The following is a 20,432-nucleotide window of genomic DNA, read 5'->3' as shown; positions in this document are numbered from 1 at the left end:
GAACTCACATGGCAAATACATTCCACCACTATCTTGGGTAGGCTGAAGCTTGGGAACTTGCTTTCAGTCAGCATCATAATCTATTCTGAGAACTTCCAGACCAGCGTTTCCATTTCAAACTAAATTTGGTAAAACTACTTATTTTAAATGACTAGGAGAAACCTAGGGTATCAAAATGAACACCAACTACCAAAGTAATTGCCTACACAAACTTTCATGCTCAAATCAATAGTTTCCAAAATTCAAATCAATGCATTGTATGTCTTCCATACAACTATTTAAAATGGGACATTAACAAGAATGGACTGTCAAACAAACATCATTATTCACGAAAACAGTGTTTGTGGAGATAAAACGCTTTGCACACTCCTTTAACAAGCATGTATGAGGTCTTCTCTAGGGTTTCTGGGAAATTAGGAAATTTATGTTGTTGTTCAATGCTAGAGCCGTTATCATTACACCAGAGTACATGTCAAGTCTTCCCCACTTCAACTCCAAACAGGCAAAAGAGCTCAAGCTGCAAAACACCGCCTGAGAGCAGATTTCTGGGAAAGCATCACAAATGCACGATATTGGCTTGTTATGGAAGGATGCACCCAGACAAATCAAATGAAAAGTCATGACACAAAGCTTTGCTCTCTATGACTGAAATTTTATTTGCTTTTTAGTTGTTGCCCGCCTCCCCAACTCAAATAACAAACCAAATCATCAGTTCAGAAATACTGGGTCACCATTACAAGTTTTTATATATATATAATGTTTTAATAATCAAAAATGACCAATTTTCAACATTCAGACAATTTGTTACTAAAATAGTGAAGTAAAACTAACACACAGACAAATCATTGGTCGTTTTGTTTGACTGCACCACTATTCATCAAGGAAAAATGACTCCAAGTCCCCCATTTTGTCCAGAGCCTGGACTTTGGGGGACTGTGTCGGTGCGCTCTGAGCATTAGAACCTGCGATCTCCTGCCCTCTTTGTGGTGGCTCCACCTCTTTCTTAACCTCCTTGCCTCCGCCAAGCAGTTTCTGACTCTCTGTGAAGTACTGGTTTGGGTGGTTCAGAGAAAACCCAGCATCTTCGACCTGTTGGGAGGAATCAGAAAGTTCAGACTCTTCCACAACCTTCTGCTAGCACAGGAACCCATTAATTGACATTTCAGAACAGCAAGGATATTCACAGCTGTAGTTTGTTTATGGAAATGTAGCTCCTTTGCAAGGCGAAAACGACAACCTTATCTTCCCTTCTACCTCTGTGAATCAGGCTGAACGCCGATCCGCTTTAAAGGTCTGGCACCTTCTCCGTCAGTGTAGCGGTATCTCCAGACCATAGTCATTTCCGTTGTTTAAAGCAAATGGAAATGGACTGTTCAACTGTACTTGAACGGCTGGAACACCACCAGGGTCCTGCCCACCCTGCAATCCTCCAGAAATAAATCAAAGATCTGAGCCCTTCCTTATCTCCGCCGGGGGGGGGGGGGGGGGGGGGGGGGGGTCACCAGCCGTGTTTAAGTGGAAAACTGAACGATCCATTACACAGAGATCCATTCCAGGGTGTTACTGCATTACACCAAACCCTCGCTGAAGTGGCCGCTTTGGTGACAAATGAAAAATGCATAAACATGAAACCGTCTAAGCTGGAGCTCGGAAATGAATCAATCCAGAGGGGTTCTGGCGAGAGCTCATTTCTGAGATCCCTTGCTTCGCGACGAGGGACAATGTCTGTCCGTGCGCCTCCCAGCTGCCTTTTCATTACAGTCTCTAGTGCTTGATTTATTGCCCTTGTGTAAATATTTCATTGGTGAAGTATTACATTTGGACCTTTAATAAATGTTGCCAGGCAGGAAAAAACCGGGGCCGAGCGCTCTGTTCTAACTCACGGATGTGGAAGCAGGTGGGACATACGGCGGTGATTAAAGTCCTGACTCTCAGCCCATCCGCCGCGCGTTCAAGCCCGCGATGCTTCCAGCGTCCCACATCAGACAGCGGGGGTAGGAACGAGGAATCCACTGATGCATCAATAAGCATTCTTTATTGTGTGCGTTAATGTCAGAGATGCCTCCTCATACAACTGACTTAAAATATGACTCATGAATTTCAGATATGTGGTTTTCCTAGGGACTGGGATTTAGGGGCGGGCCATCTTCCCAGTTCTGTTGTCATCGACTGTTCATCGGCACGGCCATGGCATTCATTCTGGAGGACCGCGAGTTGCTCGCATTGTTTGGCTTGGGGCTATTCGTCATCGGCGATATCCTCTGGCGCTTTCTGCCCACAGGCTAACTGCTTAATAGTGCCCGTGGACCACAGATACACTACCATTTCCAACATTAGCCATTAATAGCCATTATATCCTGTCAATGCTGGTTTGAGAACATTACGACATTAAGGGAAGGGTGGCCCAGGCACAAACCTGCACATAAAACATCAATTTAATGGGGAGCAATTTGGCACTAGGCATTTATGAACTCACTCAAATACTAGGCCTGTGTCTTTATAGACATTAAAATGTGAAACACAGGGCAGCAGTAAGCTATAGGACAGAGCTGGTCTGCCTATAGATATTCCACTGATAGCCATCCACATGTCTTCCTCATCAACGCCCCAAAAAGTTCTAGCAATTATATTACACGTGCATAAGTTTTTCCCTATCTATTGGTATAGTATGGAGTGCAACTCAAATGGCCATATATAATTCACCCATCTTAAGTGATTTTTCAGCTTATATTGAAGTGTCTTGTGCTGACAAGTGGTTTAACTTCCCAGCACCATATATAGGGTTTTCCCCCATACTTTATCCCTAAGCCTCAGACACGTTTCAAATCACACAGATGACAAACACTGGAAAGGTTTACCTCTCCCTTTCATATCAAAGCCTTTCACTTTTCAAATTAACCTGTCAGCAAGCAGATAGGTGGTTGTCTGCTTTGCACAGGTGTGTGCCCACATTTTCAACCCTAACCTGTCAACCGGGCACGCCTCGTAGTCCAGGGACAAGACACGTGCCATAAAGCTAATTCTGACTGACACAGTTTGACGATATTAGGCCTGTGCTTGCGTGTGTGTTTTTGGGGGGGATTGTGCTGCTCCAAGTCTCTACAGCTTCCTGTCCAAATACCATACGTACAGCAGGGGCAGAAGATTCCAAACAAGATCATCACACTCGCTGGAATGTGCGCCTGTTCCTTTGCCTTCCCACTGGCCCTGTTCCAGAAATTCACAGCATTTATGCCCTGGTTTATAGAACACAGCAGTGAACTCAGAAATGCATGCCAGAGCAAACCGAACGGTCGATTCCGACAGGAAAAGGAAGTGGTCTACCGCGTTTAGCACGCAAGGCAAGCTTGGGTTTGCCCGCTCCACAATTCTGCCTTTACAAACAACAACAGAGCCAAAAACGTCCTTGAATGTGACCAAAACTGCTGACGCTAGGGTCTCCGCAAAAAAAAAAAGCATTAGATCAAGTATATTAAAAATTCATACAAGGGGAAAATTTATCTTAAGTGGTATAATAAGCCCATAAAAATTAAGCATGCATAACAGGTAATGACGGATGCGATTACAACGGGTGATGTATGTGGACCTTTAACCGGCTGAGGAGTAGACCTGCCACAAATGGGCCCAATTAAAGCAGGACAGAACTGAAGGCATACTTACACTGTGCGTCAGCTCAAAATACTTCTGGCAGGCGAGCTGATAGTGCATTCCCTTGACAAGGTCCAAAATCTGTGAGACAGAGAGAGAAGAGAGAAAGAGAAAGAGAGAGAGAGAGAGAGAGATGAGATGTTAGGTGATAGTGTAACAAACGCGTCATATATGACGCATTATATATGACAATAAGGGCTAGAGGCAGGGCTGCCACTTTATAACTTTAGCCTGAGTGACACAGTGACGGGTCTGAGCCAGAGGTCACGAAATGACCGAAATGTTATCTGTTAGACCAGAGTTCAGATCTGTAATACTCTTGGGGATGTTTGTGTTTACCATTCAATAACAAATAAGTCTTTAAACTTTATCCAGTGGGTTCAGATGTAATAACATGTTCGCAGTGTTTTTGATGACATTCCTTTGACCCTGTTCAACAGGGTGCATGCCATCTCCAAACAACGCTTCTGTAAATGCAACTTTTTCCATGTTTCTTATGGTGGATCAGATCAATTTGCAACCGAAACTACAGTGTCTTCTGTGTATTCATTCTAAACTCAAGTTCCATTACAGCTATAAAGAGCTGTGATTTTTGGGGTAGACATGTTACCCCTATATAAACTGCATAAGATAAGGCTGGTCAACTTCCATACCTTAACTCAAAAAGTCAGTAGTGAGCACTGTGCTCGCCTTGAATAAGTGACGGTGGAGAAATGGGAGTGTGGCTGGAAAAACCACGGAGGAGGACAGGTGGGTTCAGAGAGGGTGCAGCAGGTCTGTCTGCCTGCAGAACATCTCCACCCCCGGACTGCACACATGGCTGTATGGCTTTACAGATATGTAGGAAAAAGGATTGTTACCAATCAAAGGGGTTACACTTTTAGATTCATATTTAATGACTTTAAATTATGTTAAATACTTTAGTGAATATAGAAACTGCACTAAATGTAGAAAGGACTAAAGCAACAATAGTTATAAATTATTCATATCAACAGTGATTAGCACACAAAAATAATTATTTTTAGAGCGCATTAGCATATTAATACCTCTATTTGTCTAAATGATCTCTAGGATATTTAGTGTGAACATAAAGCATCATTACATTCTCACAGACCCACACAGCTACAATCCCCCAAAACTTTGTGTGATTTCCTAGAGCTCTTCCATTACCTTTTTGGCGGTGTCTATAACTAGAAAATACTGCCTGCAAAGAGGCGCACGTTGAACGAACTGTAAAACAAGAGGCACTGGGAAACCTAGCGCATGCCATCATAACTAGGGCTCCGTGGCCCGGGCTGGCTGCCTTGCTGTCTTTTTAAGCAAGCTTCAGCTAGTTTGAATACAGCAGCTCAAGTCCTTAACAGGAAAAGGAAGTCAGAGCTCATTACTTCACACTTGTTCAAGTCACGCCGGCTCCTTTTAACTTCCGCATTGACTACAAAGCCCTGCCGATGACATTTAAAGGCCTTAATGGTCGAGCCCCGGCATCTCTCGCTGATCTCCTGAAGCACCACAGCCCATTTCAAGCACTGTACTTAGCTGTGGCAGACTTGCTGCTAATCCATAGGACCGCTCACAATTCAGCTCCTGCACTCTATATGTGGTTTTAACATCAATAAATAAAAACATACTTCTTCAGGCTGGTCTGTATTTTGCTTCTTGCATACTTTCATCCTGCAAGTATATATATTTAAAAAAAAAAAAAAAAGTAAAAATAAAACGCACTGCATGAGTAAATATTATTTGTTGTTATTGTAATGAATCAATTAATTGCAGCCTTCTGCCGATAATCTATATAGGCTTAAAAATGATCATGAATATCATTTGCACCAGTAAGGAACAGCTGTCTGTGGACATGGGCATTATATAAAATCCTGCATGATTCTACTTTCTCCTCCTGCTACCGAACCATAAAGCAGCACACGGGATTCTTCAGTGCTTCAGCTCCTCCAGAGCAGAGCGCTGGGTGCACGTTGAGTGGGAGTGATCGGCCAATCCTGCCTCCTACAGAAGGTCCTCGCTGGCTGGCGTCTGCTGCTCCTGCCCTCTGGCGTCACCCTGTCACCAGACGACGTGACTGAGAAGGCGGATGTTCTGCATTTTAATTGCCCTCCCACGCACGGCCTCTCGTGCTCGCCAGGTTTGTTAAATGATCCAGCGTGCTGGCCCTGCTCCGCGGGGACTGGAGGCGGCGCGGTGGCTCCTGGTTCTGACTGTGCGCCGCCGCCCCGCTCTCTGCTCGGCCATCCGGGCCCTCCGCACTACGAGGGCCCACGCTTGGGGTCGCCTAAGAAATTGGGAATTTGACAGGAAGCACATAGCCCCTGGGCTGACCTGTCAGGCTGTGTTAGCGAGCTGCCCCTACATTTCCCTCGTGCTGGACGAACCGCCCACCACAACACCCAGAGCAAAGCAAACAGATGGCAGGTCCTTAGTCAAGAACACGGCCAGCAGGTTCTTTAACGCCACGGCAAGCTGCACAGCCTGCATTACTCTTCGGGTCTTTCCAATCAGGCAGCACTTCTACGATGGAGCCGAAGAGGTGCACTTAGCTACAGTAACTGACAGTAACTGTGCGTGAGTTGGAGTCAGATACAGAATTCAGGACAAATCTATTCACAGAACACGCAGTAAAGCCATTTTCCCATAAGTTCAGTAACAGAATGAACTGAAGTGGAGGCCAGCAGTGGCCATCTGGTCGTGAGTCTTACGTTAGACCACCATTCATTTTTCTTTGGCTGTAAGGAAGAAAGAATGAATGGCTCTGAAAAATAAAATCAGGGGGGAAAAAAAAAAAAAAAAAAAAAACTCCCAATCTAATCTCCATCAAACTACTAGGCTATGACAGTAAACGTGTCAGAATAGACTGGAGCTGAAGACGTTTTGAGGCATTATGAATAAGTATGTTTAAGACTTAACTTTATAGTCTAATTACAAGTAGTCCATTAGTCACATTGGTGTCTGAGGCTAATAACTCCATGAGAACATTACTGCAGTGCATGGAAATTTCACTTTATTGCCAGTTCCACTGAACATTATTTAATGTTTTAAAGGATTGGTTGTCAAACCCTAGGTCACAGACTTCAGGTTGGTTACACAGAAATAAAACTGGTGGGTGAAATGTGTAGACGCACTGTCACCTTCAATTAAAGAGGGTTACTGACTGCCACGTTAAGGGTTTCAGTTCATCCCCAAACAGATACTACCACAGGACTAAAGGCTCCAAGGTCACCGTCCTTTGGACGGGAGTGCACTGCTACAAACTGAACCAGAGTTCCTATATTCTTAAAACAGCATGTATTTAATTATTGCACATTTCGCCTTGCACAGCATATATGTAAATTTTATATGCAAGCTTTATCAATTTTAGCATATATATTTTGGATTTTGGAAATGGGTCCCACAGCCAAGGCAGACTCTAAATGCATCGCACCTGACAGATTGATTTGCATAAAGATCAGCTTGGCAACTTCTCACTGCACCACCACTCCGGCTGCCATCCAATTTGCACTGTGCATGCACAGACTGTCACGTGTATACATACTACACTACATTTATGCCACACTGCCCGAACCTGGTGAGTTTGCTATCGATGGCCACGAGCTGGCTGTGAGAGTCTCTGGGTGGGAGGGACGGCATTACTCTGGCTGCTGTCAGTCAAACTGGCACGAGCCAATTGTGGACGTCTGTGTGTTCAGCTGTCCATATAATCGGAGCATGAAGATAGTGACAAAGCTATAAATCAAGAAAAAGCCTTAAAGTCAAGAAGAACCGGACACCAGAATGGTTTACTTCCTTAAGCAACATATGAAACTGAAACTGGGAAAAATGAGCGGCAGGGTGTGAGCTTTCCACTGGCATCTGGACTGGATTGTGAAAAGTGGGTAAAACTAATAGGAGGTTAATGAAGCCACGCTTTTTTTTTTTTTCCACTATACAGTATTGGGTGGTCAGTAGTTAAGTGAGGAATTTTATATTATATATTTATTTAATATCAGTGAGTAAATAGGCAGAGCAATCTGTTTACAAAATGCCTTTATCTAACAGACATGACAGCCTACAGCAGGATAAACTGGATTGTTGAAACAGTGCTGGGTAAAACATCTCAAATATAATCTGGTATTCTCCAATACGCCACCCTCTTCAAAATGTAAAATTCGAGCCAGGGAGCTGTAACATGGTATTCACAGCAAATTGCCCAGGCTACTGCTATCAGGTGAACTAGCTGGGGAAAAATGGCTTGGTGATATGGGCTAATATTTTTTGCCCACCTTCTACTCATGATGACAATCTGTGAAGCAGTTTAAGAGTCAGCTATAGTCACTCCATTTTTAGTGAAAGGTTTTAGTGAAACCAGAATTTTATTATAAGCTCATAAATGATTTAACAATCAAAATAGTGCTCAGTTTGATTTCAGGTTGCCTTTATCCAAATGTACAGCATGGTTCTTCTAATAGCATACGCAATACAGCATAATGACTTACAATAACAGATTCTACACGGACCTTTATTTGATTTTACAGATCACATGGTCTCACACAAATCATGGCATAGCAGTGACACCAAGATCGCAGCATAAACGTTTACATCAGTCTATGCTGACATTAACAGGATAATCACTGCTAGGTTACGGTACTTTTTCTGTGAACTCTATGCAATTTTCCACCATGTGGCAGGTGTCGTTTTTCAACCTATACAAACATAAAAATCTAGTGCTCCGTCAGCACAGTGAATGAGGTTTCTCGGTTTCTCTGGTGCCTGAACTTCTGAATGATCTTCATTAGTACAGTCGATAGACTCTTAGATGTGTAGTCGTATTACTTTCATTCTCCCTCCGTGTGCCATTTTATTCAGCTCTGCTTGTGCAGTGTGGCAGTCTGCAAGTCTGACAGCAAACTGTCAATCAAACCACTCATTAGAATTTTAGGACCACGCCCAGACTTTTCTCAGCTAGGACTAATGAGCCTATTGGGCTGGTTTTTGAGTGTTTTTTTTTTTTCCCATTTGATGAATTGTATAAAGACTCTAATTTAGTATCATGCAACATAAATGTAATATAAGTAAAATATGTCAGCATTTAGCTGATGCGTTTATCCATGGCTGAGTACAACTTTGAGCATTTGGGGGTTGCTCAGGGGCACAAGCGTGGTAGCTTGGCAGTGGCTTGTACTGGCAACCTTCTGATTACAAGTCATACCCCTTAACCACTGAGCTACCACTGCCCATATTACTTTAAATAATATTGTCTAAGATCAAGCAAATGCGTTTCGACTTTTTGGGGAGGGTAACTGGGATCAAGACACAAGAGGCAGATTTTGGGCCGTTTGCCAGTATCTTTAATAATTCTGGCTAAATGCTTAATAGTTGTGAATATACACGACCCTAATTTTTTGCTATGAAATAGCCATATTATTTTAACAAATAGGTTAAGGTCATTAAAAGTGGAACAGTATAATCAGGTTACCAATGATTCCAATCAAATCAAATATCAGAACTATACTGAGATGTAAAGTACTGGATACAAGTTCACTTAATACTATGAAAGTAAAAGGAACAATCTACAAGAGATCATCTAGACACAAATGAGTACTGCGAAGTTTTTTTACTTGAAGTATTTGTTCATTTTCATTTATGAAATAAAATCTAATGCTCAGATGCAATATGGTCACACAAACCTAGTGCCTTATTTTCAGGTGAACAAATTCAAACTTGTTACAACACACGGCACTGAGCTCATCTTAAGCCTTCCATAGTAGGTGACAAAAGAGAACCTCCTTTAATCCAGCTTGGAAAGATCCCAATTGAGTGAGCCTGTAGTGTGTGTGTGTGTGTGCGGGGACCCACCTGAACGAGCCCACCAGGGGAGATCTTATATGACTGGAGCTTCTGTTTTAGTAGCTCGGGGTCACTGTGTCGGAATGGACAACCTGAGAGGAGGAGGCAGCACACAGCAGGAGAAGTGTGCGTGAGTTAAGGCTGCATGGCAATGGTCACAGTGTAATTAGCCCAGTAATTATTAATCCACCGACTCTCACAATATCTGCCATGATTAATTGTTCATTTGTTTTGCAGTCATAACTTAAAAGATATGTTTGTTCAGGAGCCATTATCTGGAATGATCCTTGCTCCAGAACGCCACAGTAGGTAGGTAACATTTTAAACAAACTGCCTCGTTAGCTATGACTCACCATGGTAGTCGCCTTGGCTGGGTGGATTGGACAGAATCACCTTCATACAGCTGTAGGGGGTGTAGTCTGTTCGCTTGCCTTCCTTCCCAAACATGTGGCGGATGCTGTAGGCATATGCTTTGTCAAACTGGGGAGTGAGACAGAGAGAGTGGGTGGGTGGAGGAGGAGGCAAGAGAGCGAGCGTGAGCGTGCACGCTCGCGTTTGCGCGTGTATCAAATCAAGGCAGAGAACATAACCGAACAGCGAGAGGGATGAGGGGGTGTGTGGAGTGGCTTGGGAGCGTTGCAGTTGTAGGGTGAAAGAGACGTTGTCGTTCATCAAGACGACCGTGGCAGGGTGTCCCCCCCCATGAAATATAGAGCTATTAGTGCGGACCTGCTGTAGGGGTGCTGCCAAACTACAGATAGCTGTGACTGGATTATAGATAATGGGTTCGCTCCCCTCCGTGGATCTATTCGCTGGCCTCTGAATACACTCACACCCTGCATACTCTGCACATTCATTAAAAAGTAAAAAAAAAAAAAAAAAAAAAAAAAAAGAAAGGAAAACACCACCATCGAGTAACCTGTATATCCACAGAAGTGTCTAGGCATTCAAGTTATAATTATTAGCATGAAGTTTGCTACTAATAATCTCTATGAATGGACAAACATATCACAAAAAAGTGATATATTCTATATCTTATAGAAATCTCAAATGCATTTCCTTCAAGATGTGAAACAGGATTACAAAAAAGGAGATTGCAGAGATTACCTCCAAAGATCATCATCATACAAAATCAAAATCCTGATGTGAATTCTACCGCTATATGCACTTTAAATCTTACTTGTGCTTTGCACAGCAATTTCCCGGCTAGGACAAAAAAAAAAAAAAAAAAAAAAAACACAATACAGAAAAGCTAATGCATGTACTCCCTGACTTGAGAAATACTGCATATGCTTAGGAAACCATTATGGTGTTAGCACTCGATGAGGGTCACTGCATTCAATCTCAGTGGTGAACTCAATACAACAATCACATACATTCTGGTAACCATTCAGAGAAGCAGCAGACTCCCTGCTACTGCTCGACGAGCTTGGGAATAAGGTGGCGTTCATTACACAGTGGACTCAGAGGACATTCCTACTATAATAAAACTCAGAACTCGCCAAGGTGACTGCACACAACGTTGCCGTTAAAGAGACAATAAAATTAACTTATGCACATTGATATCATGAGAATGGTTTATGGATTTAGTCAAAACATACATGGTCAGGCATACATTTATTTAAATTTTTAAAATTATTTTGTAACTTTGGTCCAGATTTTTTTTTAAGATTTCATTTGAGCTGCAAAAGTTAAATCTTAACGCATGTCACGTTTCCATTAAAGAGACGGCACCATGATGTCAGGAGACGGCATTGACGGGACACTGAACGGAATAAGCTCTTCCCAGCGTCCACGCAGGCAGCGACCCGCTCTCGTTGGCAAGGACTCACCTGCAGCCCGACACCGTTTCCGCCTTGCCCGCGGTACGCACGGCTCATTCAAATGCAACTAATTACTGTACTAATGTCAACAGCCGCTTGCTTAATGTATGCAAATGGCACATCATAGGCCTTTCAAACCTGTTCCGAGGGGTGGTGGGTGGGGGTTCAGGACTGAAATAAATTTGCAGCAGTGTGTAAAAAGGTTCGTACCACTAACTGCACCGAGGCAGTGACAGGCAGGGAGATGCTACTTCTGAACACACTGTACATTTGGCAGAAGGATATGAACTTAGCCTGATTTATATTCTGAAAGCTGTTTACAAAAGCCTGACACCTAAAAATGCACCACATAAATATGGACATCTGAAATCAACACGGCACACAAACCTGAAATCACCATGACACACAAATCCAAAATCACAGCAGCACACAAATCTGAAATCACTACTCTATTCATCAGGTGAGGAGTGCATTTAAAGTAAGTGGGCTAGAAAAACAGATCACTAAATCAGACCACTGAATTCATACTTTGCCCAGTGGGAATGCAGCTAACATTCAAACCACTACAGGAAATCGCATATGAACACTCATCTGCAAATAAGTCACATCCTAGCATGCTCACATAAACCTCAAGCAGAGACAGGATTTCAGCCATTACTGTCTGCATGCATCAATGATGTCAATGATGGCACCAGTGCCCATGCATCTCAAACGCAACACTGTTCAAATCCTGTCTATTTACACACTGCTGCAAGACCCATTACAGAAGAGCTGAAAGGGATACTGAAGACAGATTTATCCAAACAACAAAAAAACAATTGCTTGCAAATCAGAGCTCAGCCAGAGCTGTAATGAATATTGACATTGTGCATACATCTAAAAATAAAATGAAATAAGTGTCATTTCTCATAGCTATAAATATTTCTTAAGAAAAAAAAAGAAAAATGTTCTTAAGTAAAAGGAGATTGACTAATACACAATTTAAGATAAATGCCAGTCTGTACTATTGAAGTGCTGTGAAAAACTCCAGGTACATCCATCTCCAATGTCCCAATGGAAGACAACCCATGATACCGTAGTAGACAAAATGCATGCAGGTCAAACATGCATCTTGAGCAATTTGAGGTTCTCACGTGTTAATTAAAGGGGAAGAAAATAGTTATCCCTTTTATTTTAAAAGAAATCATTGGAAAGTCCTCCACAATGTTAAGACATATGTGCCAATGGTCCTACAAGCTTTTAACTGTGTAATAAAAGGCATATTTTCACCAATTTATTTGTGTTGGTGCTACCTGCCCATGGAATACCATGGAATACCATGGAATACTGATGGCACCGAGTGGAAGGAAGCACCAGCACAGTCCCCCAAGCAGGCAGAAAACATGCACTCTATTATTTAGCATCTTTTTCTTGCTTGCTGTCTTGTCAAACTGACCTCAGTTGAAAGCATTTCACTTTAAAATGTTAATGCTATCAAATATGAGATTGTAATATTCTGTATATACCAGCGAAAAATTTGACAAAAGTGTGGGGTGTGTGTGTGTGTGTGTGTAAATGCAGGATCACAAATTGTTTCTTTGATAAACTAGGCACATTGAGCATTCTGGTTTCATTTGATATATTGCTACAAGCTTTACTTCTGTATTAGTACAACATAGCTGTCTTGGAACCATTTGAATCAATTACTTCTTTTGTTGTTAATTTAAATAAATACAAAAACTTTCTCCATTTGACTCACAAAGCTCACACTGAACAAACATGGACGAAAAAAAAAAACCCTTCAAAATCACCAGAAACAACCTCCGCTTGGCTATCTCAGGCTCAGGCTTTTCTCCTGGACCGTCTCACTTAGTGTTGGAAAGTCATGTGGGTGTCTGTGGACTTGTCTGGGTAAACAGTGTGAGCAGGTAGAGGCCGAATGATTGAGGAGACCAGATTTACTCTGCACAGCGTGCAGGAGAAGCCACCAGTCCCAGGGGGGAGGGGGACTCGGCGTTCTAATTAAACAGGCAGCTGTTGAGGGGGTGGGGTGCTACAAGTACCCGAGGCATCAGACACAGAGCTGCTACTTTCATCACCGCTACAGCTCCTCGTACCCCACTTACCTTCCTGACATCGGGGAGAGGGGCTACGGTTTTGCCATAAATTACAGCCACCACTGTCTCACAGCGACAAGCGAAGACTGGAATTACAACATGTTCTACTGTAGGCAGAGACAGTAAACAATCAAACAAACAACTGCATCATCAGATTAAAAGAAAAACAAAACAAAACAAAAAAACTAGAAGATTAGGGTAGAATTGCCAGTACACATTAAATCACATTACATGGCAAGCTTTAATTTGCATTATTCAGAGAAACTTGCTGACTACATGCTGGATGTTGGTCTGGCTTCATTTTATCTGCCAATAGGAAAAGGCCTTGTAGAGTTGATGCTTTCCATGGCCTACAGGCATGATTTCCCAGTTATCCTTTAAAGCGTCCTGCCTGTATGGGGAGAACGCAACAGTAATGCATTCTTCAAGGTTACAGCTGGAACACTAAATTTCACTCTAATTGCTTTTGCGTTTACATATTAATTTTTTCATGCAAATGTTCTTTGAGTAACTAAATTCCACTCCCCACTTGATTTGACACTGGATATAGACTGAAATACTCAGTGGCTCATAGATCATTTGGCCAATAAAATAAAATAAAATAACAAAATAAAATTAATCTACATAAATTATCTACTTTGCAATTGCCTTAAACTCTGTCTGTCTGTGTGTATGTGTACGCCACAGCCAGCCATAACCTTAAAACCACCTACCTAATATTGTGTAGGTGCCCCTTGCGCCGTCAAAACAGCTCTGACCCATCGAAACCTCGACTCCACAAGACCTCTGACAGAGGTCTGCGGTAGTTGACAGCAACTCCGTTAAGTCCTGCGAGTTGCAAGGTGGGGCCTCCATGGAGCACACTTATTTTTCCAGCACATTCCACAGATGCTTGACCGGACCGGGATCAGAGGAATATGGAGGCCATGTCAACACCTTGAACTCTCTCATGTTCCTCAATCCGTTCCTGAACAATTTTTGCAGTGCGGCAGGGCACATTACCCTGCTGAAACTGGCCACTACCATTAGAGAATACTGTTGCCATGAAGGGGTGTACTGGATCTGCAACAATGTTTAGTTAGGTGGAACATGTCAAAGCAAGATCCACGTGAATATCAGGACCCGAGGTTTCTGAGCAAAACAATCGCCCTGGGCATAACTGCCTGTTGGCATGCTTTCTTCCCATAGTGCATCCTGGTGCCCCATCTTCAGGTAAGCGATGCACACAAATGAAATAGTCCATACGATATTAATTTTTTTAAACATTTTTTAATGTTTAAAAAAGATTCATCAAACCAGGCTACCTTCTTGCATTGATCCATGGTCCAGTTCTGATTCTCATGTGCTCATTGTATGTGCGTTCAGCAGTGGACAGGGATCAGTATGGGCACTGTGATGCCCATGGGGTCACATAGTCCCATGCAACTAACTGCAATACGCCTTGGGTACCAACAACCCTGTCTCTGGTTCACAGACTGTTCTTCCTTGGAACAATTTTGGTAGGTACTAGACACTACACGCTAGAACATCCCATGAGACCTGCCTTTCTGGAGATGCTCTGACCCAGTCAGCACCATCTGACCCTTGGTAAGGTCACTCAGATCTTTGTTTGCCCGTTTTCCCTGCTTCCAACGCATCAACTTCACAACTGACTGTTCACTTACTGCCTAATATATCCCATACATTGACAGTGCCATTGTAAATAGATAAGCAATGTTATTAACTTCACCTGTCAGAAATTTTAATGTTATGCCTGAAATGTGTGCATAAAATCTTTTTATTTTTTTAAATACATACACATTTTGTGTCGGTCAATGAAGTATTAAACCAGGAGTCAGAATATTAGGACAAAGGCCTCAGATACAATGAACCTCATTTAAAATCTTGCCAACTTTTCCTCTGTTATTTCACTTCATATTCTTCATATCTATTTAAATTTTCTTTCCAAAGACTTTATTTTTCCTTGAATGAGAACGTGCTTGTCATTAAAAGAAACATTTCAAGCAAACCTACACAGTAGGTCTTAAACTGAGTTCAAAAAAAGAACTGTAGTTTGGTCAACATCTGAATGTCAAACTACCTACTCATTGTCTTGGACTGACTAAAGTCTGTAGGTTGGTTTCTCAATCACAGATTCAGCATGAATGTTTCCAATAAAGTTTATAAACTGCTTATATTATCTCTCACTTTTCATGAGAAAGTAGTCTAATATATATGAATGAATCACTGTATTCCTTTGAATCAAATGTAATTTACAGAACAAAATAATTTGACTGTGCTACCATATACATTCTACTGCTCATACTGTGAAACGAGCTCTTTAACTATGCATCAAACAAATCACTTTTCCTGTTATTTCAGCAGTGTGTTACAGGATTACTCATTATCAACTTTGTGATACTGCCATTTTGTTGAGAAGAATGAATAACCATCTGACTGAATATCATGACCTAGATGACGGATTCTGTGGCCAGCATATCCGTCTCCTGAAGCACAGGAGCCACGCATGCATTTTACCAGAGAACCAGGTCAACATCTTTAATGAACAAGCTTCATAGAATAATGAATGGTGGCTGCAAGACATACCTCAATCAAAAATTTGGACTTGGCTAAATTTAATAGTTTTCAATCAGTGTTAATCACTATACCATTTAGAAATATCTTTAAGGACAGTGGAGTTCTTGCATTATGACGTCTTCACATGGTAAAGTTACTGAAGTTTAGAAATGGAACGCTGTGCAGAGAGCACCTTTCCTAGGATAATCTTCTTTCGTTGTGCTGCATTTTAATGAGGCCTCACTAGCAGCCATTGCACAGAGCTGCAAAGACCTGCCATTGTAAGCTAAAAAGGTTGAGAAGCCAGAAGGTGGGGGTTCCATGCCCTCCGCCTTCATCCACCAAAAGTCAAGAACGAGAAACGCTAACAACGCACGGCACAAGATCATCGTCTCCGGGCAGCAGACCGTCTCTCTGCAGCAAGTGTGAGCAGGTCTAATGAGTTTCACCCCGGTGCACCTCACACTGTCTGCACTCAGACCAAATGAGTGTTAACACTAGCCTTTTAGCAAGAGAGCAACCCAGAGAGCCTCAGATCCCTGGCCTGTGGCACAAATCAAGAGCGAACAAGGTACAGGTCATTGATATGGAAGCTGGGTGTTGGGAGAGATCGGCTTGCTGCAGTATTTATGAGATGTCATACCCAGTAGCTGAGTAAGAGTCACTGAGCAAGTCATTATTCTATCACACCGAATCAACTCCTTGGTGAATCAATAATGGAACACACATGCTAGGTTAATATTATAGCTCAGTGGAAGCTAAATGTGAAAAAATGGAGATGTTTTCTTTCTTGAAATGACAAACCAGACAAACCACTTTCATGTTCAGGGTAAATAAATCTTGATAGGTAAAACTTACCTCTGCTGTTAGGTAAAAGAGAAATAATCCTTAACCAAAGTCCTTAAATTTCAATGGCATTTATACTGTGTGTCGAGCATTTTAACATATGTTCATGAACAACCATGCTAAACCAGCAAGAATAAACACGGCGCGAAGTCAAACCACACAGCGCACACACCCTCGAGCGCCCTCCCCGGCCTTTAACGCCTGTGCCGGGGAACGGCCTGGCTGGCGGTGCCGGACCTGATCTTCACCAGCGATAGAAGAATGCTAATGGGGCTAATTTGCACGCTCGGCCGTCCCCGACACCTCCCATCCATCACTCACGGGGCGGCTGTATGCGCTCCGCCGCACATCACTTCAGCCGGTGGCACGGAACACGGGGACCGTCTGGCGAGCAGGGGCTCGCCGAGCTACACCTGAGAGGGCACGCCGAGGAGAGGCAGCCACCCTGGAAATGGGGCACTTTTGTGAGTGGCGGTGCATGACCACCGGTGAATGTGTGTAAGGGTTTTCTTTCTTTCTTTTTCTCCCCCCCCTCCCCAACCTCCTCCTGACTTCTGGAATGGATGAAGGATAAGAGAAGGAGTGGCGTAAACAGATATCGCCCAATTGCTTCGGAGTCTCTGAAAGTGGCTTAGCTGCAGTAAGAGCCCGAACAACTCTTTGAACTTGAGCTCGGCTCTTGCCAGCTGTGGAGCATGGTAAATGTTTGGCGACTAGGAGGCCGGAAAAGGCAAGAGCATACAACTCAACAACGTTCAAATAAGAGGAGAAGGATTTCACACATGTAGTGCGTTTAAAACATTACTTTATCAACCAGGAGAAACAGCTGAGGTCTTAACATATCAAAATATATTAATTCAAATCAATCCATCAAATGCCTTCTAATTAGGATTTTCAGCATCTTCAACCAGTTGAGATCTTCTAGAATTTAATGCAAACTGATTTTGCAACATGGTACACAAGGTATTAAATCAAAAGGACCACAAGGCATCAAATCAGTGTAACCAAGGGTTACATTTGATTTTTCCAGGCTGTTGGATCAGATGCTTATAGTGTTGAAATCCAATCATGAGAGATGATGCCGACGATCCCCTTTAGTCTCACTCGGATATTCATATGTACATTAAATATTAACTGTTTTTCAGACTTGAGCATCAGTGAGGTCCGCGTTGTAGTGGGTCAGAAAGGAACGGACACTAGGTGCTCAACAAGCTTAAATACTGACACAGCTCAAGGACACCATTTCAAGAAAAGCCGTAATTGCTTTTCCACTATGCGGAAGCACAGGCTTTTCCATGTTGGAAAGCATATTTCTTCTCTCTCTGTATAGTCACTAATTTTTGCTTTAAACCAAATTCGACACTTAAGACACTATGATTTGGTAGCATATTTAATTCTTTAGGAACATTAAAGCATCTATTTATTTTGAATACCCTGATTTTTTAAATTAAGTTACCAGGTGCTCTACCATCTACAGAGCTGCACTGTCTGCTTTTTTAAAATGAAGCTCCAATTCATTTAATTTGATCAAATATGTAATACCTCTCAGCATGAATGAATCTCACAGCATGAAGGCAAGCACAAAACAGACTGATATGGTGTTACGAAAGCAATGGTGGTAGTTCTAGAAAACAAACAATTATAGGAAATAGGAGTTAAGTTTTTACAGCATAAAGATTGTTACTTAAATTTTAAAAAAATGTTTTTTCTACCATTCCACTAAGCATGAAACCCAACAGTCGTCTTCCTGCATATAGAGGTCCCTCCAAACTTGGGGGGTAACACCTTCCACACTGTTGTCCTTTATTTTTGAACGAGGCGTGCAAAACCATTTCCAAACTCGCCGTCCTCTTGATCCTCATTCATTGCTTTTGTCACACCAAGTGACATCTTATTTGCGGCAAAATGGAAATGTACTATTCTGTTGAAAACGAGCTTAATTTGTCTCCCTTTTGCCTTTACAATGTTGTCACAGAAAATTGCATGCCATTTCATAGATGGCACCAGAAAGTGCAGTGTGTGCAGAAACAGACAGATCTATTGTGCGCTTTATTGGTTTTAGATTACTTCAGGTGCAGACGTTCACCTCCACTCGCAGTGGAAAGCAACAACCCATCACGGCATTACTAGCGCCGCATTGTTCGGCACACGTGCTGTGGAGAGCAAGCTCTAAACCACGAGTTTCGCTGAATATTACACTCGTTTAGAAGATAAAACAGCTCAGGAGGAAATGGCAGCATAAGACAGAAGGGCTTACCGCCGCAACAGTTCCTGTTCCATTTGTTTTCCCTTTGTTTATGCGGCCAAAACCATATCAAGATTCCTTAATCCACAAACTGTGCAAGATTAAGAAAAATCACAGTTAGCATTTTTTTTAGCATTAAAATGAATCTGCCATCTTGATGCATTTTGCAGATGGTTAGCATTGAAAGACTTTTACTCCTCAGCTGTAAATGCTCAGCAGTGCTGTTCTAGAATGTTCTGCCACCAATTCAGCAATTCCTCACATGCTTTGTCAATATTTGTCCATTTTTAATTCAAAGTACGTTATGAATCTCACATATATTGAAACAGATTCAACAGGAAAAAAGGGGAGAAAAAACAAAAACAAATAACCCCAAAATGCTTAGTCAGCAGTTTTCCATTTTCCTCCAAATATATAGAATGATTACATACTATGATTTCCACCACAGGAATTCAACACACGTGACTGAATTGCCAGTAAATAAATAAATAAATAAATTAATTAATTAAATTACAACTTTACAAACCCCCCCCCCACACACACACACACCACACTGAGGGGGGGGGGGGGGAACAGGAGAAGTAGAAAGTAAGAGGAAAACTCTCCAGTTCAGTCAGGGGCAGCTGGAGACGGCAGTGAACTGCTCTACCAAAGCGGTGAGTATGACACATCTGCACTCACACACAGCTCTCGGGAGACACCCATCCACGGATTATATTCAAATGTGTGCCCAACAGGACAGCCGTTCTCAGGTAGGGATGTGAATTTCATTAGCACCTCCTTGATTGAGAATCAATTGCGAATAAACATCCGCGCACAAGGTGAGAGGAGGAGCGCGATGGAGAACCCTGCACAGGAGTGCAATTTTCTTGTTAAATGTACCATGGACACACACACCCACATTCTTCCGAGTTTCATAATTAAAGACACACAAAAAAAGGTGCCAAATTATTCTGCGGCATCGCCCCTCGGTATGAGAGTGTATGCCTGAGTGACCTTCACTATTTGAAAATAATTAAAGGACAAAGGAGAGAAAAGGCCATCTGCACGACGACAAGACACCATATTCGTAAACTCGCGAGAGCAGCCAGCGAGTCCAAGGGCAGGAAGACGTAGAGCAAAAGGCGGACAGTTAAAGTTACCTTTTCGGAATCAACTTTGCCCTTCACAAACTCGGCCCTCCAGAACTGAAGCGCCTGCTCCAACGTGAGGCCGACGCCCTTGAGGAAGAGGCCGTACTGCATCCGTCCGCCATGCCGCAGGTGGTGCTGCTCCCGGAGGGCCTTGTGGAGTTGCCTCATGCATAGGGGGAAAGATGTGGTCGACAGCTGATGGAGGCAGAGATGGAGGGAGAAAGGGCGTTTCTTAAAGCACACCTCAAAG

At 42.6% G+C, this 20,432-nt stretch overlaps 1 protein-coding gene across 1 annotated transcript in view; it reads right to left on the bottom strand.

The window, feature by feature from the left end:
* Positions 1-631: 631 nt before the first annotated feature.
* Positions 632-20,432, bottom strand: part of prim2 (DNA primase subunit 2) — a 44,273-nt gene continuing 24,472 nt past the window's right edge. Inside the window, exons 10-14 of the mRNA XM_027000512.3 lie at positions 20,192-20,377; positions 9,837-9,963; positions 9,493-9,575; positions 3,661-3,729; positions 632-1,089 (exon numbers count right to left, since the gene is read on the bottom strand). Coding sequence (XP_026856313.2) covers positions 871-1,089; positions 3,661-3,729; positions 9,493-9,575; positions 9,837-9,963; positions 20,192-20,377 — 684 coding nt within the window. The 3' untranslated portion in view covers positions 632-870. The remainder of the gene's footprint in view (positions 1,090-3,660; positions 3,730-9,492; positions 9,576-9,836; positions 9,964-20,191; positions 20,378-20,432) is intronic.

This window comes from Electrophorus electricus, chromosome 12 (assembly GCF_041902795.1).
Source record: "Electrophorus electricus isolate QZ-2024a chromosome 12, ASM4190279v1, whole genome shotgun sequence".
NCBI classification, from domain to species: domain Eukaryota; kingdom Metazoa; phylum Chordata; class Actinopteri; order Gymnotiformes; family Gymnotidae; genus Electrophorus; species Electrophorus electricus.
This window is presented reverse-complemented; position numbering and strand designations above follow the sequence as displayed.